This window comes from Equus quagga, chromosome 8, assembly GCF_021613505.1.
Source record: "Equus quagga isolate Etosha38 chromosome 8, UCLA_HA_Equagga_1.0, whole genome shotgun sequence".
NCBI classification, from domain to species: Eukaryota; Metazoa; Chordata; class Mammalia; order Perissodactyla; family Equidae; genus Equus; species Equus quagga.
In genome coordinates this window covers 66,077,484-66,104,692 of record NC_060274.1, presented here as the reverse complement: position 1 = coordinate 66,104,692, position 27,209 = coordinate 66,077,484, and the positions used below count along the sequence as shown (strand labels likewise).

At 37.6% G+C, this 27,209-nt stretch overlaps 1 protein-coding gene across 1 annotated transcript in view; it reads left to right on the top strand.

Annotated features, from left to right (window-relative positions):
• Positions 1-27,209, top strand: part of COL28A1 (collagen type XXVIII alpha 1 chain) — a 168,519-nt gene that overhangs the window by 74,161 nt on the left and 67,149 nt on the right. The window contains exons 18-25 of the mRNA XM_046669968.1: positions 91-159; positions 7,776-7,847; positions 8,587-8,655; positions 11,182-11,253; positions 15,048-15,116; positions 15,753-15,821; positions 19,599-19,667; positions 19,899-19,967. Coding sequence (XP_046525924.1) covers positions 91-159; positions 7,776-7,847; positions 8,587-8,655; positions 11,182-11,253; positions 15,048-15,116; positions 15,753-15,821; positions 19,599-19,667; positions 19,899-19,967 — 558 coding nt within the window. The remainder of the gene's footprint in view (positions 1-90; positions 160-7,775; positions 7,848-8,586; positions 8,656-11,181; positions 11,254-15,047; positions 15,117-15,752; positions 15,822-19,598; positions 19,668-19,898; positions 19,968-27,209) is intronic.

The window sequence follows — 27,209 nt, the reverse complement described above, 5'->3', positions numbered from 1 at the left end:
AGACAGCTCTTCGGAGATCAAAGGCAGGAATGTATTTTGTTTATTTTGCTCCTAAACTCAAATATTCTTCAAATGCTCTTTCCTTACTAGGGAGAAGTAGGCCAGACAGGACCTCCAGGTCCTAGAGGACCAGTGGGAATTGGAGTCCAAGGTCCAAAGGTGAGTTGACTATGCTGCTCAGAATCATTTAGACGATTTATGTAATATTATGTAAAGTTTCATTTATATCCAATGCAAAGCAGATCATGCATGTGTCATCTGTCATTTTACTCGACTAGAGTATTTACTCAGAAAAGTGTCTGATGCTCAGTATAACTCTTACCATTTAAGAAGAACCAAAATCTTAGTTTATCGTAATGCCTGCTGTTTGTTTGTTTGGTTTTTATGCATTTATTTATCAGCATCACAGGCTCTTTTTTTGGCAGAGTCATTTTTTAAGAACATTATTTCCTACTGTATTATAAAACACCGTATGTAGGTATATATATATATATATATATATATGTATATATAAAGCACCAGCATAGTAGAATTTCAGTGAAGGTTACTTCCCTTCTTTTGTTTTGTGGCTGGCTCCTGTTCATCCTTCAGATTTTAGCTTAAAAGCTACTTTCTCAGAAATTCATCCCCTGAATCTAAAGTATGTCCCCCCAACTCCTGTTACCCAGTTGCTTTATACCTCAGCACGGCACACTGTTTGTTTCCCTTGCTTTTACCACTTACTCAACTTGCATGTTTTTTAAATTACTTTTCATCTTACTCTATCCTCTAGAAATCCACTGCCCAATATTGGAGCCACTAGCCACATGTGATTATTGAACACTTGAAGTGTGGCTAGTATGAACTGAGATGTGCTACAAATGTAATATACACACCAGATTACAAAGCTTGGCACACACAAAAGAATGTAAACTCGATCATTAATACACATGTACATTGATTACATATTGAAATAATATTTCATATGTCTTAGAGTAAATAAAATATTTTAGTAGAATTATTTTTACCTGTTTTTTTAAACTCTTTAAATGTGGCTGCTAGAAAATTTATAATGACATACACAGCTACCTTTATATTTCTTTTGGACAGTGCTTCTCTATTGGGGCGGGGACCTTGTTTTCTTGTTTATTATTGAATCCCCAGTTTGGGGGACATGATAGGTACCCAATAAATGCTGTTGAATAAATGAATGAATCCTTATTTCACCATTCACAAGTTATATAACTCATCCTGAAGGCATAAAGGATCTGGCAAGCCATGCTGAGCATTAAACTCCATCATTGTTCTACTGTCATTGTCATCTTCCCCGTACATATTTGGTTATTAGAAGAATAGGTAAGATGTGTGTCTAAGAAGATTATACACATTACACATACATAAACATAATTACAGGGGATGCAAAATGTGCTAAGATAGTGCTAGATAATAGCTGCCACTTGTTGGATAGTTCTGATGTGCCACACAATGTGCTAAGTATGACACATATGTATCTGTATGTGCCGTGTATATATATATATGCATATATATTATGTCACATATATGCCAATCTCAGAGAGGCAATATAGAGTAGTAAGGTTCGACAGTTCGACTGCCTAAGTTCAAATCCCAGTTTTGTCACTAACTAAATGTGTAATCTTAAGCTTCTCTCACTGTAAAAAATGAAATATTTTAAATATACTAGTGTAGAGACTAATACAAAGAACACCCATATATTCCACAACTCAGGTTTATCAAATGTTAACATTTGCCATATTCATTCTAGACATTTTTTTTAAGAAGAAGCATTACAGACGTAGCTGGAGGCCTCTGCTGGTGTTCTCCAATCTCATGGCCCCGCCTTCCCTCCCCAGACATAATCATTATCATGAATTTGGTGTTTATCATTCTTTCAAAGGTTTTATCATTTTCCCACATATTTTTTTTTTTTTAAAGATTTTATTTTTTCCTTTTTCTCCCCAAAGCCCCCCGGTACATAGTTGTGTATTCTTCGTTGTGGGTTCTTCTAGTTGTGGCATGTGGGACGCTGCCTCAGCGTGGTCTGATGAGCAGTGCCATGTCCGCGCCCAGGATTCGAACTGACGAAACACTGGGCCGCTTGCTGCGGAGTGCGCGAACTTAACCACTTGGCCACGGGGCCAGCCCATTCCCACATATGTTTTTATCCATAAACTATATATATTTTTTTGTGTTCTCGAACTTTACATAGTGGATCATACTGCAATATATTTATACTTAGCCTTACGTTTTATTAGTTTTATATGCTTCTAATTTATTCATGGTACTCTATTGTATGAAAATAGCTCAATCAAAATTTATCCATTTTCCTGTTGATGGACATTTAAATTGCTTCCCACTTTTCACCTTTGCCGACAATGCTGCCATTAAGATTCTGAGTTTCCTTCTGTGTTAGTCAGAGTAGAAGTTCCTCTCACTAGTAGATGATAGGCAGCTATAAGTGGAATGGAAGATCACAGGAGATGCAAGTTTTCAGTTTTGATATTGTGAAAATCCTGTCCAAAATGGACAGGGGGTAAAGTGGTTGTGTCAGTTTACCTTCCTTCCAGCAATGGGTGACAATGCTCCTTTCTCTACATTCTTGCCAATAAGAAGTATGTAAAAATGTATCTCATTGTTTTATTTTTTCCTCTCTGATAACTGAACAGTTTTTTTGTGCTTGATGGACCTTCAGCTTTTCTCTTTGGTAAATTTCTGTAGATATTCATTTTGTTAAGGTTGAGTGTTCCTTTCTTATTAATGAATAATTTCTTATATATCTGGATATCAACCGTTTGTTATTTGGGTTGCAAATATCTTTTCCCAGACTGTGACTTGTCTTTTTCACTTTACTTAGAGTACCTTCCAGTATAGAGAAATTTTAAATTTTGATATATTTCTATCCCTTTATGTCTTGGGTTTTTTTGAATATTATTTAAAAACATTTCCTGACTCTGAAGTCATAAAAATATTTTTACGTATTTTCTTCTGAAAATTTTGGTGTTTTGCTTTTTTTATTCGTGTCTTTGATCCACTTGGAATTTATTTTTCTGTATGGGACAATGTAAGGATCTCTTTTTTTCCCTATATGGATAACCAGATGTCCTAGCATCAGTTATTGAATAGTCCATCTTTGCCACACTGATTTGTAATACCACCTATGACATATGGCAAGTTCTCTATTTGTGAGGCTCCGTGCCCGAGCTCTCCATTCTACCCCGTGCATCTATTTATATCTCACTGCTATTACTTCTCTGTCTTCATTATGACAGGTGTATAAATTTTATCATTGGTAGGGAAAATACTCTCATCTTCTTCTTTCTTGGTTATTCTTGATTCCAACGTATGCATTTGAGGATTGGCTTGTCAAATTTAACAAAATATCCCATTGGGGTATCCTGCTGGGATTGCATTGACTCTTCAGATTAAATATTGAGTCTTTCAAATCACAGGGTAAAATTCTCTAATTTTCCAGGAAAATATTTGTCATTTTCTCGTTAAAGATCTTCCCCTTTTTTAGTTTAAAAGGTACCTTGGAGAAACTTTTGTAACTGTGAATTGTTTCTTTCTCTACATCATCTGATTAGCTATTAAAGGTCTGTAGGAAAAGTATTGCTTTGTTGTTTTGTTTTGTTTTGGTACATTGACTTTATTCTCCAGCCACCTTAGGAAATCTCATATTATTTTGAATTGTTTGCAAAGTCTTGTGCTTTTTTACTCCCTGTGTACATAATCGTATTGTCTGAAAATAAAAACAGTTTTTCATATCTCCTTTTAGTTCTTCTTTTTCTTATTCATTTTTTATCATTTTTACGCTGCTAGGATCTCCAGAGCAATGTTTAAAAGAAGTGACTTCAAAGGAAGTGCTTCTAAAATTTCACTTTTAAGTGTGACGTTGCTGTAGGTTCTTGATAGATACCTTCTATTAGGTTAAGGTAATTCCTTTCCGTTTCGATTGTACCAAAAGTTGCTTATTAATCATAAACGAGCGTTGGATTTTATCAGATTGTGCACCTACTAAGATAATGCATTGTTTTTCCCTTTTAACCTGTTAGTATGGTGTATTTAATTTCCAGAGTTTTTAGACGTTGAACCATTTTGGCATTCTTGAGATAAATCCAACTAATCATGATGTATAATTTTTTATGATAATAATTCAATGACTAATCTTTATTTAGGATTTCTGCATCCATTTAAAATAATTCTATTTGTTCTATTTATTGCATGATTGATGTACAATAAAAGCACATGGTTAAAGTATAAAATCTGATAAGTTTGACATATGTATATATCCTTGAAACTCTCACCATAACCATGATAATAAAAGGATACATCACTCCCGAAAGTCATATCTTCCTTTGTAATACCATCCTTCCATCCCTCCCTAACTTCTCCTATCTCTACTGATCCATAGATCTGCTTTCCAGTTATCTGGTAGCCATCGATCTGCTTTCTGTCATTATAAATTAGCTTGCATTTCACTCAGCAAAATTATTTTGAGATCCATGTGTAACATGTATGAATAGGTTGTTCTTTTTTGCTAAACAGTATTCCATTGTATGGATATACCATACTTTGTTTATCCGTTCACCTGTTGATGGACATTTTGGTTGTTTCCAGCTTTGGATATTATAGATAAAGCCATTATTAACATTTATATACATGTCTTTATATGAACATATGTTTTTATTTTTCTTGGGTAAATACCTAGGAGTGAAGTAGCTGGGTCATATGGTAGGTATCTGTTTAACTTTTAAAAAAACTGCCAAATCGGTTTCCAAAAAAAGTCTTTGTCTATATTTTCACTGGGTGTGGAATTTTAGGTTGATGACTTTTCCTTTTTCTTTTAGTACTTTCTAAACATTGTTCCACCCTCTTCTCACTTGCATTGTTTCTGATGAGAAATCTGTTGTCATCTATACATTTGTCTCTATCTACCATGTCTCTTTTCTCTGGTTACTTTTGAGACTCTCCCTATATCACTGGTCTTGGGCCAAGTGATTTTAATGTGCCCTAGTTTAGTTTTCTTCATATTTCTTGTGCTTGGGGTTCATTGATATTCTTGAATCTATGGGTCATTGATTTCATCAGTTTTGGAATATATTAGGCCAGTATTTCTCGAAATATTTCCCATCCTCTGCCTTCAGCCAGGGAACTCCAATTTTACTTAAATTTGGATGCTTGAAGTTATCTCATAGTTCACTGATGCTCTGCTCATTCTTTTTCAGTCTCTTTTCTAACTTTGCTTCATTTTGGATAGTTTTTATTGTTATATCTTTCAGTTCACTAATCCTTTCTTCTGTGAGATCGAATTTTAAAAATTCTATCCAGCATATTTTTTGTCTCATTCTTTGCAATTTTCAATGCTAGAAGTTCAATTTGTGTCTTTCTATATCTTTCATATTTTTATTTAATATGTGGCAACTTTCCTCTAGTTTCTTGAATATATGGAATGCAGTATAATAACTGCTTTAAGGTTCTTATCTACTAATTCTATTGCCTGCATCATTTTCTGTGTTAGATTTTCTAGCTTTTTTGAATGCTTGATAATTTTTTATTGGATGCCAAACATTGTGAATTTTACCTTTTTTGGTGCTGGATATTTTTGTATTCCCATAAATATTTTTGAGCTTTGTTCTTGGATACTGTTAAATTACTCAAAAACAGGTTGAGCCTTTTGGTTTTGCTTTTAAATTTTATTAGATAGGATAAGAGCAGCATTTCGTCTAGGGTTAGTTTTTCCCCACTACTGAGGCAAGACCCTTATTAGAATTCTAATCTTTGCCCTAAGAATTTTGAGGTTTATCCTTTAAGTTGGTTTTTTTCCTAGCCTCAGGTAGTTTCTTCACACTGTGCTGTACAGTATTCATCTGAATGCTCAAGGGGGATGCTCAACAGATCTTCATAGTTCTCTGGGTAACTCTTTCGTCTCTAGTAATCTATTCTGTGAATTTTTGATGCTTTGGCTTACTTAGACTCCTACCTTTGTCTCTTGAAGTTAGGGAGACTTCTGAACTTTCTCTGGGTTCTCTCTCCCTGCACCAAAGCCTGGAGACTTTCCCCAGGCAGTAAACAGAGGAAGTTACAGCATTCATCTAATTCGTTTCCCCTTTCTCAGGGATTATTGTCCTTCATTATTTGGTGTCTAATGTCTTGAGAGACATTGTTTCACATATTTTGTCTGGTTTTTTTAGTTGTCAGGCAAGAAATTAAATCTAGTGCCTCCAATTTTATTGGAAGCTTATGTTACATCTATTTTCATAGGGAGCTAGTTCTATAATTTAGTTTACTTGTTATTGTGTGATTTTTAATCAAGGTTTTATTAACCTCATAAAACAAATTGGGTAGACTTTCCTCTTTTTCCTATTTTTCAGAACAATTTATATCTGTGCCTCAAAGGTTTAAAAATTTGGGAAGATTTGACTGTAAAACCAACTAAGACTGTGATCTGGGAGGGAACGGAAGTTAGAGACTTGCAATTACTGATTCCATTTACTTAACTGAATAAATAAATTGGTTTACTTAGCTTGTCCATTCCTTCTTATGTAATTTATGTAATTTATATTTTTCTTGAAGATTATCTATTTATTAATGTTTTCCAATATATCTGTTTCAAACTGTCACAAAAATTTTCTATGATTTTTAAAAATCTTTAGTATGTATAAAGTCATATTTCCTTTTAATTCCTAATACTGTTTATTTGTGCCTTTTCTTTTTTTAATATTACTCATTCTTGCTAGAGGTTTGTTTATTTTATTAGTTTTTTTAAAGTATTACCTTTTAATTTTGTTACTCCTCTTCCTTTTTATTTTCAAGTTTATTATTTTCTGCTCTTGTCTTTATCATATCCTTCTACTCATTTTTAGGTTTACTGTGCTTTTTATTTTCACTAATTTTTTCAGTTGAGTTTAGTTGAAATGACTTTCAATGATATTTAATATTTTTTGCTCTTAATAAGTGCAGTAAGGACACTTTTATATTCTCCGAATGTAGCATGTATTTTCTCTGAACATTTTAAAGGACTTATTCTTAATCACAAATCAACTGGAAAGCAAGTATAATTATTGAATATTAGAGTTGGAAGTGATGCTGGGCCTAGAGTTTTTCATTTCACCTTTATATTAGTTTCTTAGGCTTGCTGTAACAAAGTGCCACTAGCTGTGTGGCTTAACACAACAGAAATTTATTGTCTCATAGTTCTAGAGGCTAGAAGTCAAAAATCAAGGTGTCTGCCAGGCCATGCTTCCTCCAAAACCTGTAGGGAAGAATCCTTTCTTCCCTCTTCTTGGCTTCTGGTGGAGGCCATCGATCCTTGGCATTTCTGGCTCACAGCTGCATCACTCCAATCTTTGCCTCTGTCATCACATGGTGTTCTCCCTCTGTGTCTGTTGTCACATGGTGTTTTCCTCCTCTTATAAGGACAACAGTCATTTTGGATTAGGGCCCACCCTAGTGATCTCATCTTAACTTGGTTACATCTGCAAAGACCCTATTTCCAAGTGAGGTCCCATTCAGAGGTACCAAAGGTCATGACTTCATCATATCTTTTTTGGGGTCACAAGTCAACACATAACAAACAACATAATTCAAAACTGAGAACAAGAGAGGTTAAATAACTTTCCAAGGTCAAATAGTTTAATGACTGTTAATCACTATTCAGATTTCTCCACTCAGAGGCTTTACTCAGACATTATAAGATATATCCAATTGCAAGTGCCTCAAAATGGAGGTGCATGATAAATATGAACTTCTGGGAAATAAAATCTTTGCTCATCCACCAGGGGGAGCCAGGCTCAATAGGGCTTCCAGGACACCCAGGAGTACCAGGAGAAGATGGGGCTGCAGGGAAGAAGGTAACACTACGTTTCTCATATTACTGGATTAAAAACTATTGAACCACACTGATATCTTGGTCCTGCAGGAGCTCAAATTAAACCATCCAGGGCAAACCTAGTCTTTTTTAAAAAATATTCCACAACTCTAAATTTCCTTTTTCACTTCCTTCAGATAGAAAGAGCACCTCAAAGGCAGTTGAGTAGTGTCTTACACCCTCTGCCTTCTCTCTGACATTTTAGCCTGGCATCCTCCAGTGACCTAGTCCCTTAGGATTCCTAGAAAGCACTTTAATTTAAACTTAGAGAAAAACACTTTTTCTTTCCTCCAAAAGGAGAGTCTGTAAATGCATTCAGGAAGTAAGGCCAGTATAAAGATTTCCTGAAGTATTTTGAGTTGACATTTGAAATGCTCGTTTTTCAATATAAGTGGTGAAAAACAGCAGATGGAAAGGCTGAAGGTCTTCTTTTTTTTAAAACCCACCAAATGTGAACGAAGAGCCAAAGGAAAGTGAGCTTTAGAAATTGGCTGAGAAGTTGGACTTTTTCATGATATTTCAGCTGCTCTGAGCTAAACGGGAGTTTGATATTAATTTATTCAAGTTGGTAAACTTCCAAATTAATTTGGAGACTGGAGTGAAGGTCTGGTCTGTTTTGGAGGGTCTCAGCAGAGAGTACACTGGCCGTGAAAGAAGACAAGGTGGGCTCGGACAAACTGTATACGGAGGGTCAGCAAAGACATCAGTGTCATTTCCTCTAGGGGGAAGCAGGGCTTCCAGGAACAAGAGGCCCAGAAGGACTGCCCGGAAAAGGACAACCTGGCCCCAAGGTACGGAATTGACGGTGTGGGGGAGCAGACTGCCTGTGTCCTGGTCCTGATATTAAAGAGCCAACTTAGGAGAAATTTGATTGTTATTCTTGCTGTGTCAAATGTATTTACTTCTGGCTTGAAATTATGGATACTAGCTTGAGAGCTTTTGGAAGACAGCAAGTATGTATTATTCATTTTTATTTTCCTTAGATCTATCGTAAGACTCAGCTTATAGGAAGAGTTCAACACATGTTTTCTCAATAATGGCCAGACTGACATTCTAAAAACCCATAGGAAAGGAAAAGAAGCCTTGAGATACATCCTTGAGACTTGAAAGTCCGTAAATTTTCTTCACATATTTATAGAATGCCACACAGTAAAAAAAAAAAAAAAAAAAAAATCACCTGGTAAATGGCAGTTTCACTTTTACAATTTGGCATAAATTTATTTTATACATTGCAGAAATACACGTTGAATAACATCTGTATATGTCAAGATAAGGAATCTCCAAATTCATCAATAATACCATTAGTGACACAAGCTACAGCCTCTAAGGTGCCAGGTGTTCCTGCAGTTTTTAGAAAGAGTCACCAATGCCCATATAAAGATTCTGAAGAATTGTATATGAGTAAAGTAAAAATAAATCTGTATACTTATTACTGTTCTACTTATAATTGTACTAAAATAGAAATTGATAGCTTAAGGAGTATGTCTTGTGGAAATATTGGATAAAATTGAGCCCTTACCCTTAGATGTGAGAATTTGAAATTTAAATATATTTATAAAATTAAAAAAAATTTTATTTTTGACTTACCAGACTAGGAGATCCCTTTTTTGAGGGGGAGGGGAGGAATATGGACAGAGAAGACCTTTTTTAACATGCAGAAATACTGTTGGAAATTCTTGCCTATTAATATTCAGGAGAACTAATGTTTTCTAGAATATACTTTTGGAAAATAGACTCTTGGAGTTAATAGTTGAAGCTATAAGAATGAGAAATATATATATCTGAGAAAAATATATATCTGAGAAAGAGAGTTGAGATTTGAATCCCATGGTGTGCAGTAGCTGGAGAAAGAAGGTTCAGAGCAGCACAGAGGTGAGCAGAAGAGTTACTGTGTTAGGGAAACCAAGGAACAAGAGTTTCAAGAGGAAGGCAATGGGTGGTGTCAAATGCCACCAACAGAGCAAGGAGAATGTACATGGGAAAGAGAGGCCAGTGGATTAGTAGCTTTGAGGTGATTTGTGGCTTATGGAAGGCTGTTGAAGAAGAGTGGTAGCAATATATTACATAGCCCAGGCATGCTATGGTTCAGTGCTGGCACTTTGTTACATTTAGTTGGGTTCCTGCTGTTGTCTTCTGGGGGGATATAGGTCAATAAGTTAAATTTGGTGGAGAATGGAAGAAAATAAATAGTTATGGTTAGATTTTTGTCTCTATTGGCAAATGATAGTGATACAATAACTGATATTTGGACATTCAACTGTTTTTTATTACCTGGGTCACTGCTCTCCATTAATATGGACTGTGGGGAACTAATCACCTCTCTGTAGATTCTACAAGAGGTCACTTCTTCTTCTTGGTGGAGTGTCTGCATTGCTGATGACCTTGGTATAGTCCAGTGGTTTTCAAGGTGTGGTCCTTGGACCAGCAGCATCAAAATCACCCGGGAACAGGCAGAAATGCAAATTCTTGGGTCCCAATGCAGACCTACTAAATCAGAAACTCTGGATGTGGGGCCCAGCAATCTGTGGGCTAATAAGCCATCTGGGTGATTCTGATACAAGCTAAGGTTTGAAAACCATGGTCTAATCACTTATGTGATAAATGTTTAAGTGGCCTCCCCTGCAAACCCCCAGGAGTTATTCTTTTGCTGAGCTGGGCATACACTTGGATAGGGTGCCTTGCTGTTGACCCCTAGTTTAAGGATAGTTTTGTAATGCTCTGAGGCTTCTGGTTGAAGCTAACAAAAGTCTTTTGGAGGAGCATTGGTGTACCCAACCAGGCTGGAGAACAGCCAGTAGGCAGTTTCTAGTTCTCCCCCAAGTTAATGCTCACACCCGTTTCTACCAGTAGAAATATTGGTCTCCTTTGGGAGAAAGAACTAGGCTCCCCACTGAGGATGAAATGGGCTGGATTTGAAAAACATCTCATTTTATGTTAAACTGAAATAGCAAGAAAGCTGAAAAACAGTATGAAAAGCATAGATAGCTCTCTTTTCTGAATGTCTGAATGTCTCAGAATCATCTTTTGATAGACCAAGGGTGCAAAAGAACTGTAAATTCAAATAAAAGTCCCCAAAGAAAGATACGGAACTTAGATTTTGAAAAATATTAAATCATATTGAATAAATGGTGAAGACTGAACAGCTCAGAAGTCATCCAACCTGTCAAGCACATCGACGAACCCTGCACAAGTGAGCTGGGCTTGGGGCACATCGCTTTAAAATTGGTGTTGGTTGAGAATCTGGCCCTGATATGGTTGTTTTAAGATTAAAGAGGGTTTGTTAAGTCAAGAACTATATTTTATAATTATTTTGTCAGGGTGATGAAGGAAAGAAAGGGAGCAAAGGAAATCAAGGACAAAGAGGATTTCCGGGGCCCGAAGGGCCAAAGGTATGTGTCTTATATTCTCATTTATGCTCTGGGAGATTGGAACTGTGACTGGTTTAATAGAATATTAGATTTCTACTGCAAATTTGATTCCCTGTTTCCTTCTCAACAAGTACAAAACAAAACCACTAAATGAAAAAGACTTTAGAATATATCCTATTCTGGACTGTAATAAAATGGAATAAAGAGATTGCATAGTTACGTAATCTTCATTGGAGTATTTATTTATCTCTCTAATAACAACCAAATACTCAGAATTGGGATGAAGTTAGGACCATGGGAGATACAAATTCTCTATCACCTTGTTTTTCTGGACAACAGAAAAGTCCCGCAGTGCAGCGATGGTGCAGAGCGGGGCTTCAGAAGGCGGGAGAGCGGCATTCCCATCCTGTTCCACCTGGAACCTTTCTGGGCCAGTCGCTTCAATCATCAAAGAAAGTAATAATAGCATCTATCTCACAGGGTTGTTGTGGGGGCTACAAGAGTTAACAAAGCACTTAGCACAGTTCCTGGCACGTAGAAAGCGTTCAATACCTGGAATTCTTCAAAGAGAAAAATATCAATACTGTGAAATGGAAAGTAGGGGATGTATGTCCTGATAAACTTCCCAAGACAGGGTGCTGAGGAAAGAACTGAAGGAGACTGTGAGACAAGCACTCAGATATGTGTCCTGACTTAGCAAGAGAGAATATTGAGGTTATTTGGATGTGTCAGGAAACAGAAATGGCAAGCCTAAGGGAGTTCAGGCCTCTAGGAAGATGCTAATTTTAAGAAAGAGACAAGGAGTATGTTCAAGGACCAGACTATTAAAAAAACAACTAAAAAAAAAAAAAACGGTACTAGTAACATAATAGAAGGTACAAAACAAAGCATCCACTGTGGCCCAGTGATTCTTAAACTTCAGTGTCCGTCAGGATCACCCAGGGAGCTTGTCATGAATTCGTAGTTCTCGGCACCATGCCCAGAGATCTGGATTTAGTTGGTAGGTGGGTCCCAGGAATCTTTATTTCTTAAATAAGTGCCCTCTGCTGCAGGTGGTTCAAGGAGCACATGATGAGAAAAGCCATTATATGAGAAACGTGTTGTATTAGTATTAATGAGTGATTCTTTTTTTAAAAAATTTTATTCATGGATGTTCATTTTATTATTATTATTATTTTTGAGGAAGATTAGCCCTGAGCTAACATCCGCTGCCAATCATCCTTTCTTTGCTGAGGAAGATTGGTCCTGAGCTAACATCTGTGCCCATCTTCCTCAACTTTATATGTGGGACGCCTGCCACAGCATGGCCTGACAAACGGTGCACAGTCCATGCCCAGGATCCAAACTGGTGAACTCCGGGCCACCAAAGCAGAGTGCGTGAACTTAACCACTATGCCACCGGGCTGGCCCCTAGAGTGATTATTCTTATATCTTAGTTACTATATTTCAAAGTGAATATTTTTCTGTATTTTGAAATAAAGTTTCTCTTTGATGAAGAATTAGCATATTTTAAAGCACAATCACACGTTAATACAGGGTCTTAGGAAGAATTGCATACTTTCTATGTATAAATTCTTTTTTTCTGGGAAAGATTTGCCCTGAGCTACCATCTGTTGTCAATTTTCCTCTCTCTCTGTTTTTGCTTTCCTCCCCAAAGCTCCAGTACATAGTTGTTTATTATAGTTGTAGGTCCTTCTAGTTTTTCTGTGTGAGCCGCTGCTACAGAGTGGCTACTGGCAGATGAGTGGTGTGGTTCCGCACCCAGGAACCAACCTGGACCACTGAAGAGGAGTGCGCTGAACTTTACCCACTAGGCCATGAAAGCTGGCTGTATAATACTGTATTTTGAAAGTAATTGGCCTCTTTTTTAAAAAAAGAAGTAGAATAGATTAAATCTATAAGCATAATTTTGCATAGCCTGGTTCTAGGGAAAATTTTAACAGGATAACGTTTTATTCCTTTGCCATAGGATTGAATAGGGGGATTTTCCATTGCCAGAATCCTGGCCGTGTGGGTTTGGAATTAAGGATTGGCACATACATGCATTGCTATGATCTGGGCCCCAGTAGGCGGGAGTGGTCAGCCTGTTGGTGTATTGGGTGATCAGGACAGCGATAGGCTTCAGCTCAGGGCTAGAGTCATTACGGGTGGACCTGATTGATGGAGTCCCTCCCAGAGGAAGCAGAGGACCAAATGGGCAGCTCACATTACTGAGAATAGCTTACTCTCTAAGGCAGGAGGAGGGAAATTTTTTTTGTAAAGGTACAAGTAGTAAATATTTTAGGCTTTGTGGGCCAAGAGGAAAAATTAATGATATTATCTAGGCACTTATATAACAATCATTTTAAAACATGAAACCCATTTTTAGCCCGTGGCTATACAAACCCAGGCAATAGGCAGCATTTGTCCCACTGGTTGCAGTTTACCCTATGTACTCTAGATCAGTAGCTTCTAAACTGTTTGATTATAAATCCCTACTAGTAAAAAAAATCTTGGCCACACTTCAATATAGATTTGTTTGTTTATTTATTTTTTATTTTTTTGGTGAGGAAGATTGGGCCTGACCTAACATCTGTTGCCAATCTTCTTCTCTTTTTTTTTACTCCCCAAAGTCCCAGTATGTAGTTGTATATCCTGTTTGTAAGTCCTCCTAGTTCTTCTATGTGGGATGCCACGACAGCATGGCTCGATGAGTGGTGTGTAGGTCCATGCCCAGGATCTGAACTGACGAACCCCGGGCCACCAAAGAGGACCGTGTGAACTTAACCTCTGTGCCACTGGGAAAGCCATTGTTTGTTTATTTTTAATTGTAATTTTTATTCATAAACTATCATACTAACATATATGTTATGAGACACATAAATAATTAGAGTTTTAAAAGATGAGATAAAAATATATAGTGTAGCCCTCATATTTTCTTCTAATATCCAAAATGGGTCATTCTGAACACCTCATGGAGTGTGTGCACGCTCTTTTATTGCCAATTGCTTTGCATAGTATTTTTAAGCGCAGTGACGGTACCTGTCAGAATCACCAGAGGTGCCACATGAAAATTTACATGTCTGGGCCCAGCTCCTATGTCTGTTGAATTAAAATCTCTGAGGCTGAAACCCTGGACTCTGTATGTCACCAAATTCCTCTGACGATTTCCTCTACTCCCCCAAATTTGAGAATTATTCCTCTAGACAGAGAGATTGCTTGTTGTTCCAGATTGAGTCTTTATTGAGATGCCAATTCAGTTCGATATTGAGGTCCCCCCAAAAAAGAGAAATGTTTTAATTTTTCTATTTGAAATTTCTTTTTTTTTTTTTTTTTACTATAAACTCTACCTTTAAAAAGGAATGTGGGATAGCATACTGGAAGACTGGTATGCCATGGGCCCTAAAATAAAATAACAAAAACGTTATAAACTAGAAGGAAAATTATTTATCTACTAAGTGTACTCAAAAACCTACGCTGAAGATAATTGCCATAATTGAACAAATATTTCCCTCTGAGCTTCCAGGCACATAACACAAAGGGAAGCATCATGAATTGCATAGTTTTATTAGCTAATAAAAGGATGCGCAAGAGATAAAAATTTCCTAATACTCAGGAATTAATTGAATGCATCCATTAAAGGCACTGAAGTCTTAATCATCAATAAGTTTAAAGTGGCTTAAGAAAGATGCTCAAATATTTTCACATTGGTCTATGAAATAGACAGGTCATAATATTTTAAAAGACTGGAAATACATTTCTATGTTTTTCCTAATATAATTCCGGAATATGATTTCTTTGCTTGAAATGTAATGAATATTTTGCTCTGTTTTTAGGGTGATCCGGGGGTTATGGGCCCTTTTGGGATGCCTGGAGCATCAAATCCTGGACCACCTGGGCCAAAGGTATGCATTCTTAGGAATATTTTTTTCTTTTACTGGAATCTTTGGCAGTTGGAGGGTGAAAAATTCATGATACCAGTAAGTGAACCAGAATTTTAGTTTTGGAAGAACTCCAAGATATTGCATAGGTCTATTACATGATGTTTCACAATTAAGCAAACTAAGGGCCAGCAGCAAATTTTACATTAGAAACCAGATTTCTTACTCCTGGTCTTGAATTCGTCACTTCACCTTGAACTACCTCTCCCAAATCCTATGCCCTAATGCAGGTAAGAATTTATTGCATTTATTCGGAAGAATCTGCTAGGACTTATAAACAGAGCGTCTGGCAGAAGAAAAGGCCACTCAGATTTAAAAGCATTCCCAGACATTCTTAAAGATTAAATATTTGAGTCTAAAGAGCCACCTAGTATTTCAATGGCCTTTCTCTAAACAGCAGTAGTAGTCTTTACTAGCAGGTTTTGTTTGCTTAGGATTTGAAATTCCCCTCCAATATGTTAGAAGAATGTACTATCTCAAGATCTGAGGCTGACAGATCAAGCCCTTCACAAATTGGCCAATTGCATTTTCGCTCTGTCCCATTATGGTTTCCGGTGCAAGCTAAAGTCTGAAACTGTAAACATTGTTTGAAATGTACAGGGAGATAGAGGAGGACCTGGCGTGCCTGGATTTAAAGGAGAACCTGGAATTTCTATTCGAGGACCAAAGGTATGCTTTACTGCTGTTCTTTTTTCCCGTATGTGAGAGGAGTGAAAGGAGATTTAATACCTAAGAAGTTGATGATTAGGGGTCTGGTCCTGTGGCCGAGTGGTTAAGTTTGCACGCTCCACTTTGACGGCCCAGGGTTTCGCTAGTTTGGATTCTGGGTGCGGACATGGCACCACTCATCGGGCCACGCTGAGGCGGTGTCCCACATAGCACAACCAGAGACACTCACAGCTAGCATATACAACTATGTACTGGGGTCTTTGGGGAGAAGAAGAAAAACAAAAAAGAGGAAGATTGGCATGAGATTTTAGCTCAGGGCCAGTCTTTAAAAAAAAGAAAGTTGATGATTGAGATCGCTCTGCTTGCAGTTGATGAACTCAGATGGAAGACTACACTGGTCCCTTTTCTAAAAATCAAGCCATCAGATCATTGATTTTTCATAAATGTTGGGGATGACAGCTCCTCAATTTTTGCTGACTAAACAGTTCGAAAATGCTTTTTGTAATGTCTCTGATATAAGAAATTATAGGCCTCTAGCCTCTTTCATTTACATATTAATGGCCGATGTATCTCTTCTGCAAAACGTTGTCCAAAAAGCTTTATTGAATCAAATTTCTCTGCTTTGTTATTCATCTTAAGGGTTATTTTAAATGAAAATGCAAATAATTATACGAGAAGACAGCTTTAAGTAATCATATCTATTTTTCCATGGCAACAAAACTCCGTTTGCCTCCTCACACGAAACCCAGCGTCCCAGCACAATAAATCATTCCAAATGTCAATGAGCACTTCCCTGTTTATGAGAACAGACTGTAGGGCTCCATAATCAGCACTTACTAAATTCAGAGCATGTTGTTAAGGAGCTTGGAAGCTGGCTTTAGTTCTGTCAATTTGTCTCTTCTGGGTAAGGGTTCAAACACGAACATTGGTGATTTTCAAACTTCAAAAAAGAAAACTTAGAACCATCTTTAAACATAATGCAAAAGCTGTTCTATACTGAGAGGAATCAGAATGGTTCTTTCTGAAGGTTGAGGGAGGATCCTGACCTCGTTTTCTTAGTCACTTTACCAGTCGTCCTGCTAGTGTGATAATCTTCTCATTTACTGGGGGCAGAGGGAGTTCCCAGAACGTGAACTTTCAAGCTAAAACAGAGCAAGTCCCAGGCCAGCAAGAACAAGACGGTCATCCCACTCCCCAGACCCTGAGGCACGTGGGAAGCCAAGCTGTGTATGACTCAGGGAGAAAATTCTAAATTTCCTAATGTTAAACCTACAGGTATGAATTTGATCAAGAACATTTGGGTGACAATTTTTGTGTTGTTTGATAACTTCTGGAATCTATGTATTCCTAGTTCCATGATTTAGAGTTACTTCTCTCTACATATACTATTCTTTACAATTGAAATAAAATGCAATTAAATGTGCAGCTGGGGTTTATAAGCCCTACCTGTTTCTACTGCTCTTTACTGGGCATTGTAGGTGACGGTATTTAAAGTCATTTTCTTATTCACTCCAAACATTTTTCTAATCCCTTCGCCGCTAATGATGTTCTTTCTGCTATTCTTCCCTAATGCATTGTTTTTTTAGCTTTTGGAGGGTTAAATGTCTGATGGAAGTTTGGACACATTAATTTGGTTTTATGTATTACTTTATGGAACTCCCAGATCCCCCCAAAGCCAATTTCAAAACACCAGATTAAAATTTCTGCCCTAATTTCTATTGAATGAGAAAGACACTTCAAAGTGATTCATTTTCCAGGACATTTTCTTGAATCCAGTGCAGAAAGTCCAAGTGGCAAAATTCCACTTATAAAAATATTATGAGGAGTCCAAAATAAAAAGCTAAGAAAGAACACTGCCTCTATCCCCGCTCCTTGATAGTTCCTATGAACATTAAAGTAACAAGCTAACTGAAGTTTTTGCAGAGGAGAAGACAAAGATCTCAAGGGAAAAAGTGTTGGTAAACTATGAACGTTTGAATGTTTTTCCCTCCAGTGTGGGTGCCAGAGGATAAATAAAAACAGCTGCTGATAATTTGTTATAGGCTTGGAACCTAAAAATAAAAACTAAAAGTGAATTTTGATTCCAATCTTCTTTTCCTTTCAACTTAACCAGGGAGCAGTTACCGCTTTGTTTTGTTGTTGGCCTGCTCCTTGTGTCAGCATGGAAAGAAAGAGGCATTTTATTTTGGGACACATCCCATACTCCCATATGGAAGTTTAGAGTTTTAACCTTAACCATTGTTGGAAGAGCATAATAAATTGCTTCTGAGAAGTGACCAGTTCCCTGTGGTTGGGGATATACCAAAATTCACCTCTCCGGAAGACCTGGTTTTTGCTCTCTGTCATAAAACTTTTTAAGGGATCATCTTGGGTTTTTGTTGATGATAAATAGCACATTAAGTCTTTCTAAGTGGTCACATGTTTTCTGAAGATGATCATTCTTAAGAAGGTTAACCACATGAAATCAGTCTCAGATTTAATAGGAAAGAACAGCTATTACATTCATGGTTTTCAAAATAAATTTAACTTTCTTATTGCTTAAAGGGTACGTAGATTTTTCCCCCAAATCAATCATTGATTCATGGGAGTAGAATTAGGAACAGTGTTTTGGGCTTGGATTTTGGGCAACGTTTTGGCTTGGAGTAATGGCAGTTTGACCTGTGTTTGCTTGCTTGTAAGTAAAGTTTTGAGGGTCCTGCTACTTTTCCCAATCTTGGAAAACAAAAATCTGTCTATTATTAGAGTTTCCTCCTAATGTAAAAAACTATAAATATTTTAAAACATGAGCAGCTCTTTATCAAAATAAATGATGTGTGTTGACAAGGGCCATTGTAAGAGTTGTCACAGCAACAGAATGAAATGTGGTGTAAAAAGAAATATTACAAGTTTTAAATATAAGTGTAATAGACTTATATTTAATAAATCTTCTTATAAAAGAGTCTTCCTCATTTTTTTCTTCCTTTCTTTCCACTTTATGTTAGCCAGAAATTTCTTTGATTTCCGTTTTGTAGAGAGTTACACATCTCAGAAAATTCTGCTGTTCAAAAGGCCGTAATCACCCTTCCCTCTTCTTTACAGAGGAGGCCAGTAGTTGCTACTAAAGGTTTTTGATGCTTAAGGTTATAGCTGTAAAGTAACATTTATAACTTTTTCCTAGGTCTCAAGATATGAACCACAAACTCAGTGTTCTGGCCCTTTACAACTTGTCTTTAAAAAATTAATCTGTTTTTAGTTTTTATTTGGGCTTGTTTATTCCTCCTGTAATTTGAGCCCCATTGAGGGAGACAATAGATGTAACATAAAAATAGGTAACATATAATTATCTTATTTTTACACTGAAAATTTTGCTATGTATTCTTTTCTACTTTTCTTCTCACATGATGCTTACTAAATTTCCTCATTTTTATACTTCTCACTGATTTATGATGCACTAAAATTTTGTAATTTTTAAAATTAAAAATATCAGCAATCAGCCATTTTCTAATTCCTATGAAGTGTTTTCCTACAGAGGACTTTGTAATGGTTCATATACGTTCCCTATGTTCTTTCCAAGCTTCACACTTGCAACACAATGGATAAGACACAACCACAAATGGATGAGACTTATGATGAGATAAGTTGCCATATGTGGTAGGATTTCCTTCTAAAATTTTTCAAATAATTTCTCTGCACCTATCAAACTCACCTTTGGCATATTGAGTTGATATTGTGCTTAAGTTTTGCCAGGTGTTTCATAGTTTAGTCTTCTGATATCACTTGGTGTTGGAATTTACCCAGGGTGCCCAAGGCCCTCGGGGACCAGTGGGTGCTCCAGGACCCAAAGGCGACGGCTATCCTGGTGTGGCTGTAAGTGTGGACATTGCTTTTATTTCCTTCCTTTCCTCCCTGTTTCCTTCTTTCCTTCCTTCCATCTTTCTTTCCTTCCTTCCTTTCTTTCTTTTTCTTTCTCTCTCTTTCCACCGCCTCCCTTTCTTCCTTCCTTCCTCCCTCTCTCCCTCTCTGTCCCTCTCTCTTTCTTTCTTTCTGAACACTGCACATACAAGGACTCTCACTCTCTCCCTTATTATATCATCTCAGGGACCTCGAGGACTACCAGGACCCCCTGGACCAATGGGTTTACGTGGAGTGGGAGACACTGGAGCGAAGGTAAGACTTTAAAGTAGGTAGCTTCTAAAAATGTATCTATAAGTAAGTGAGTTTGCTGAATGTGAAATTTTTTTAGACATTACAGAAGAGTAGAGGTGTCTGAAAAATTGACACAGGTATTTATCCTCATCTATGGACATTCTGGGTACCTTGCACAAATTTGAAGATGTAGATTAACTTTATGGTTTTTCTCCTCCTTCCCTGGTAGCAGCTCTCACGTTCCTTTGCTGCTTTGTCTTCCTGTACCAAGATCAGAGTTCTATTCCGAGCCCTCCTCTCTCTAGCCACGCTCTTTCCTAGGTGCTGGCATCCAGTCCAATGGCTTTAACCCCTAGCCACGTGCTGATGGCTTCAAATTTCTATCTTCCCCCCTCTAAGCTCTGGTCTCACACATCTGGTTTCCTACCATATGTCTCCTCTTAGGTTTCTCACAGACACCTCTAACCTAACATCCAAAATAGAATGTTTGATTTTCACCCTGCCTTTCCCTCTCCTCTCTCCACACCTAGTCTTTTGGTAAATACTGTCAGTTCTCCCTTCAAAATATATCTTGACTCTGGCTGCTTTTCTCCTGCTGCTTCCACTGGGGCAGACCAGCATGGTCTAATGCCTGGCCTATGAAAACAGCCTTTTCACTAGTCTCCCCTTTTCCAGCTCTGCCCTTCTGTTACCAAGCAGGCAGAGTGGTCTTTTAAAACCATAAATCAGATCATCTCCCTTTCTTTCTCAAAAACCACTCTGGTGGCTTCTCTTTGCACAGAGAATAAGCTCCAATCACTTTACATGGCCTAGAAGGCCCTTTGAGACCCAACTGAGGCTCCTGCCCCTTTCTCCTTTGCTGCCTACCTCCAGCCACACTGGCCTTCACTACTTCAGCTCAGTCCTGCTTCCGGGCCTTGGCTCTGTCGGGATGGCTCATTCTTACGGCCTCAGCTTGAATCTCACCTCCCTGACCACCCATCTCTGTCCTCTCCCACCCTCCCCATCACTATGACGTCCCTCTGTGTATTTCCTACATAGTGTGTATCACTTTTGGAAACCACCTTGCTCACTTACTGCTTTGTTTATTCCACAAGAGTGTAAATTTCCCCAAAGGCAGGCTATTCGTCTTGTTTCCTGCTAAATTCCTGGCACCAGAACTAGGTGTGTCACCCAATAGGAGCTCTATAACATGTTGAATGACTGGAAAATGAGTGAATGATTAATAATACCTTGAAGAGACAAGTTTTTCCTTAGAAACATATCTACTCACTTAGGTTTTCAAATGCTTCCGGGTCATTAGAGAGAGGCGTTGTAAGTGCGCAATGTCAACTTTTTGTCTTTACTTTTTAGTCTCTGCCCCAGCACTTAGGAGTGACAACACCTTAATACTGCTTTTGTACAATGGGGCAGGTGCCCGTTTGCCCTCTCCCAGGTAGAATGAAAGATTGGAGACCATGGTACTACATGGCGTCTCTGAAGGAGGTCTTGATTCCAGCCCTGTCTCTGTCTGTTAGGGTCGTTGTGAGAGTCCAGGGAGAGGCTGTGTCTGAAAGTGCTGAGTAAACTGTGCAGAGGAGACACATCTGAGGTGCTTATATCAAGGTTCTGGTGAGGTCTGACCTGGGACGGAATCTTATCCATTAACACCCCTCGGCAGTGTCAATGATCATGCTGAATTTGAGTAATGAAGTAATCTTTTCTTTTTGAGGCACAGTATATGTCAAAATGTTAAAATTTGAAAATAGAAAGAGAAATTTCAGTACATAAACCTCATTATTTTCTACTCTGAGTGAAACATTGGTACAAACTTTTGTTATTATGCTAAATATTCCTTTAGTTAGGGATGTAGAAGCTTTTTTATATTTAAAAAAAGGGATAAAATAAGATGTGTTAAATATATACTGGAATATATTTGTATTCTAATGGAAACATACGATCATATACATTTCCACAGAGTAGATTATTATGAATATTTTCTATAAGTTATGCATTGTATTATATTAAATTATCCTATTATGTTACTGCTTTACATTTTGCAGTAATAGTCAAGAGGTACTTAGGCACAGATAGAGAACATTTGAACATTTGATTCTTGTGAATATTCCACAATGTCGGATTATTTAACGTACAGACTAAAACTTTTACTAAATGATTTCATATACTCTTTCCTTCTAAAAGTCTCTTGAATTTGCTTTCATACATTTTAGGGGGAAAAACATTAAGAAAAAAAGGTGTTCCTTCACAATTTTATCCTGCCTATTTTATTTCTTGAAACAATTAACATGTTGTGAGAAGATGTGTCTTAGGTGAAACTCGTTTATTTCTCTGTTAGCCCGAACAGGAGGAGGAGTGGAAGCAGCCGACAGCTCCCTTCTGGCGGAGGGAAGAAGAGAACATTAGCTAAGATCTGCCCCTATCTGTCCGCCTCCCTCTCAGCTGCCTTTTCCTTCTCTCTGTTGCCTCTTCCTCTGGACGCTGGGAAAGTGTGTTAGCCTAGAAATCTCTAGCCCCCGAAGGAGAATGTTAGGAGTGTGAGCCGGTCTTAGAATCAAAGAACTTGATGATAAACTTGAAAATAAAGGAAATTCTAAAAGCCAATACCAGCTTTGAAAGATAACTTTCAAAATCATCCTTTGTCTTTTATAAAGGCCTTAAAGTCTCTATGTGGCCTTTCTTTTCTGAAGAAAACTTTTGGAAACACACAGAGATATGAACAGAAATTGGTAAAGAAAGGGAGATATTAGGAAAAGTCTCCCACTTAACTTTGTCTTTCTGGTTTGGTAAAGCGGAGGTGAGACTTTCAAAATACTCTAAAGTTGTCAATGGGAGCAAAAGCACTAGATTCAAATGTGTGCAAAATTCCTCTCCTTCCATTTTGTGTTAAAATGGCAGAGAAAATTAAGTATGTGGGAATGTGTGTGTGTGTGTGTGTGTAGCTGTATTGACTTATATTTCTGATATGTTTTCCATTTAAACTCTGTGTCGTCACCTTAAAATATTGGCCTTAGGGCATTAACTTATAAAACATATGTGTTTTGAAATGAGGAAACCATTAAGGTTGACGATTAATTTATGGTGAGTTTTTGTAATATTTAGTTAAGGTCACATGTGTTTAGCATATGACACAGACATTAGACTCAAAGCTTCTATGTTTCAAAACATATCAAAAGCAGTCCCTGACATCTTGTGCCCTTGTGGTACTCCACGGGCTTTTTTTCCAAGTAGAAGAATTCCATATGACATCAGTGGTTATACTACTTCTATATACAATTACCTTGAATTGAATCCAAAATTCTGGCAAGGGCTTCTGAGAGATTTCTAAAATTCTTGTAAAAACTACAACTTCCAAGGAGATGGTAGAAATAGTTTTAAAATCCACTTTTGAAACATGCTAGGAAGAGGAACTGACAATTTGGTTCCTTGCTAAGTGGGAAGTGCTCATCCAGTACCCTGACCCTAGACCCAAACTCCCAGCTCATTGATGGGGAAGACAAGCTCAAAGATCCTACCTAACACTGCCTGCATTTCTTTACTGGAGCCCTAGAGCCTAGGAACACCCTTTGTGATTTGGGGACAATCATTATGTAAATCTAATCTCTCTTTGAGAAGGCCTGATAACTCTTTGCTCCTGTATTTTTACCCCCAAAGGCTTAAGAGGTACATGTGGCCCAAGGGTTAATTCCCTTACATCTCTATTGGTAAACGTTTGTTCTTGGCCGCCTAGAAGAGGAATACAAGGAGTGGCTCTCCTGAGCTCCCTAAAGGCAGGTGCATCCTGCCATTAGCTCTTAGGTGCATCCATCTCTCTAGGTCTTTCAGCTCCTCTCTGTGTGCTGGTTCATCACAGAGAAAGCCGTGGCCTTCCCCAGAGCCTTGGAGCAGTTGAGCTAAGGTCAATCCTTGCACAAGGAAATTTCACCTGGCTTTTGGAGCACTCAAGGGACTTCTTCATCACCAAGTGGTTGGTATAAACCTGTGGGCAGAAAAGACTTGTTGGGTATTGTTGTTGTTGTTATTATTATTGCATAGCACCTAAATATTATATTATATATTACCTAAATATTTCCAGAATATCATGGCATTTCAACAACTTCCTTATTTTATAGATAAGGAAATCAAGAACCAGAAACGTTGAACAACTTGCCTGTTTACAATGTAAACAGTTTTGATACTATATAGTGTTTGTTCATGAGAGGAGATTATGAATATGGATGAATGAATGAAAGACTAAACAGATGAATAAATCAGAGCAGAAAGAATGACTTGCCCTAATCTACAGGTGCTCGGCCTCCAATGCTGTCCATCTTACAACTATCTCAGCACCGTTTAGCATACAGTTGGATTGTTTCTCTTCCCATTCTAGCTTTTCCACTGTCAAGACTTACATTATGTAAATATTAAAGAGAAGCATAAACCTAAAGCCGAAAGAGTTAAACATTATTCAAAAGCTTTAAATGTTTGAATATTATAAATACATGCTTTATTTGACAAAAGTAGCCCATAGTCATAAATTGAAATGCAAGTCTATGTGAAATTCCACTGTGTATCATTATTCTAAAAATGTTCCCAGCATCTGAATCACTCCTCTGTTCTCTGCAGTGGCTCACATATGTGCACACCACCAACAGGCAGTGGCGAAACAGGGGAGCGATTCACACAGAGATGCATTAGGAATTTGTGGATTCCATCAGTGAACATAGACTGGACAAGAAACTCCATTTTGAACAGTGTCTGACAAGGAGAGCTGGCCTAGGATACAGGCTTAATGATAGCAAAGTTAAGGGTATGATTCCAAATTGGAGTTGAAGAAACCCACCTCCTACAATATGACTGCAAAATTGCTTCAGGCAGGACAATCAGCTCAGAAACAGGACTAATTAAAGCCAGAGCCATATCAAATTTAAATGCTGAGCAACTTGACGGTTGGGCTACAGAAAAGGTCATATTTAAGACCAGGAAAACTCGACTAGGTGACTTTTCAAGGTTACTCCCCAGTTCAGTTCTATGCATGATCTCTAAAATCAGGGTGGGACTCCCATCTCCTTATGACTTTCAGTATTGCTTTCATCTCTCCGTGCTGTTTTCCTAGCTCTGCATTTCTCTCCCTAGAAGTACATACATACCTTCTCTTCAGCCCTGGAGATACACTAAATCCTCTTAACATTCACCACCCACATCTCCATCAACGCATTTTTATTTTTAATCATGCAGACTGGAGGAACTTTCCCCCGGTGGAAAATTATATTGAATATCAGTACAAGAGAGACTTCTCTTCTCCCTGTCATTAGGGGCAGTATCAATGTTTCTATTTTTAAGGTTTCTAACTCAGCTAAATAAGAACAACTCTTCTCCAATGAGACTCTTGGCACAGGGGCATCATTTGCTCATCTTTGATGAGCTGATTTTGAGAAAAGGAAGAAACAATCAACAACAAATCCCCCTAAATCCTAAAGCAAGCTTTTAAATAATCATGGATTTTGAGATACTACTGCTTTGGGGTGAATATTAAACTTCCAGGAGAGAAATGAATTCAAAGAATTGAAATTATTTTAAATATTTTAAAATTTAAAGCTGTAAAAATACTCTAAAGAAAATGATACCATGATTTGAGTGTTTGTTTTCTGGTATCTTCTTACTTATTTCCTCATCCCCCTGATAAGTGTGCTGGTGATTGTTAATGTCTCCCTTTGCAAATTAAAGGGTGTCAGTGAAAAGTCACTGAGTGATATGAAAATGGCCAGGCAATGATCAATATACATTATCAATATCAGGTAGTCTCTCCACAAGCTTAGAAGAAGGCCTCTAAAATTTCCATTGACATCCTGGCAATCACAGTGAGGTATTCCAGAGTTACTAAGCCGGTACATGTGCTCATGACATAATTCATTCCAGAGGGCTGCTTATGTTTATGGTATTTGGAGTCTATTAAGATATGTCTATAAGATAACTATTAAGTTATATCTTAATTTTATTTAAAAGCCAGGAAGAAAGAAACATTAAGCAGCTGCTAATCATCACTTTGACTTCTACCTTATTTTAAAACTCAGTCATTTGTTAGTTTTGTCATTTAGTAGAATCTTCAGAGTACCACTCCTTGGAAAATTCTTAAGAGGTTAATTCTTTTCATAGGAATTCACCTTGCTTTTTATTATCCTCAAAGTAGAAAAGCATGAAATCACTTTTAGAACAACTGTAACCTGCTTCCACAGTCCTCTCAAAGAGTGACAAGGACTTAATTGGCGCAAACAAAGGGAAAAATAGTGATTAAAACCTTATTAATGTGTACAGGGGGAGATGGTCTAATGGGCTGTTTGGTCTCTTAAGAGAATTGTCTCCTCAAATGCTGTATTTAAATCTTATAAAATGTGGAAGGCGTTAGAGACTGTTTCCTTATCACAGCTCCACCTTGAAACCTCTGTCACTTCTTGGCTGTGTGACCTCAGGAAGTCATTTAGTCTCCCTGAGACTTAAACTCTTCATCTGTGATTTGGCTAATAGTGCCTACTTCACAGGGCTAGTCTGCAAAATTAATGGAACAATGTCTATAAAACGCTTTTATGAATTGTAGCATACTAAAGTATTATTGGTAGGGGTAGTAGTCATAGTATGCATTACTCTCCCGAATCAAGTACTGAATGTTGTAGTATGGATAAAAAGAGAGAATAAGAATTTGTGTAGGTAGGAGATCTGGAACGAGACCAACAAAAACATTGGGGGCAACCACAAAACTGAGGAATGGCAATGGGGGGAAAATGGAAAGGGAAGCCTTAGGCAGCTGGGTACTTGTGCAAATTTTGTGGGCCACTTAGGAAGCTCATAATCAGGATTTTTTTTTTTCTCCTTGAGAGAGTATGATTGACTCAGTGTAGGAAAAGGACTTTCACAGCCACATAGCCGTGGGCTCTGCATTAAGTAGCAGCTGGAAGAAAGTCTGTGGAAGTTAGCATCTTGCATCTAGCCCCAGCTAACACCAAGATGGGAGATGGGCTCTGGAGTCAGACCTGGGTTTGAATTGCTTCTGGGTGCACGGTTTTTGGCAAATCATGTATCCTTATCTGTTAGCCTTAGTTTCCTTATCTACAAAATGAAGTAAGTTGATAGGATCAGATGAGATAATAAATGAAAAGTACCTGCCACATAATACATTTAATACATGTTAATTATTATTTATTTTGTTATTAATTATGATAAATTTAATGGTAACCAAAGCAAAGATTTACCCATGAGAAAAAGAACAAATGTGATAGTATGTTTGCTTTC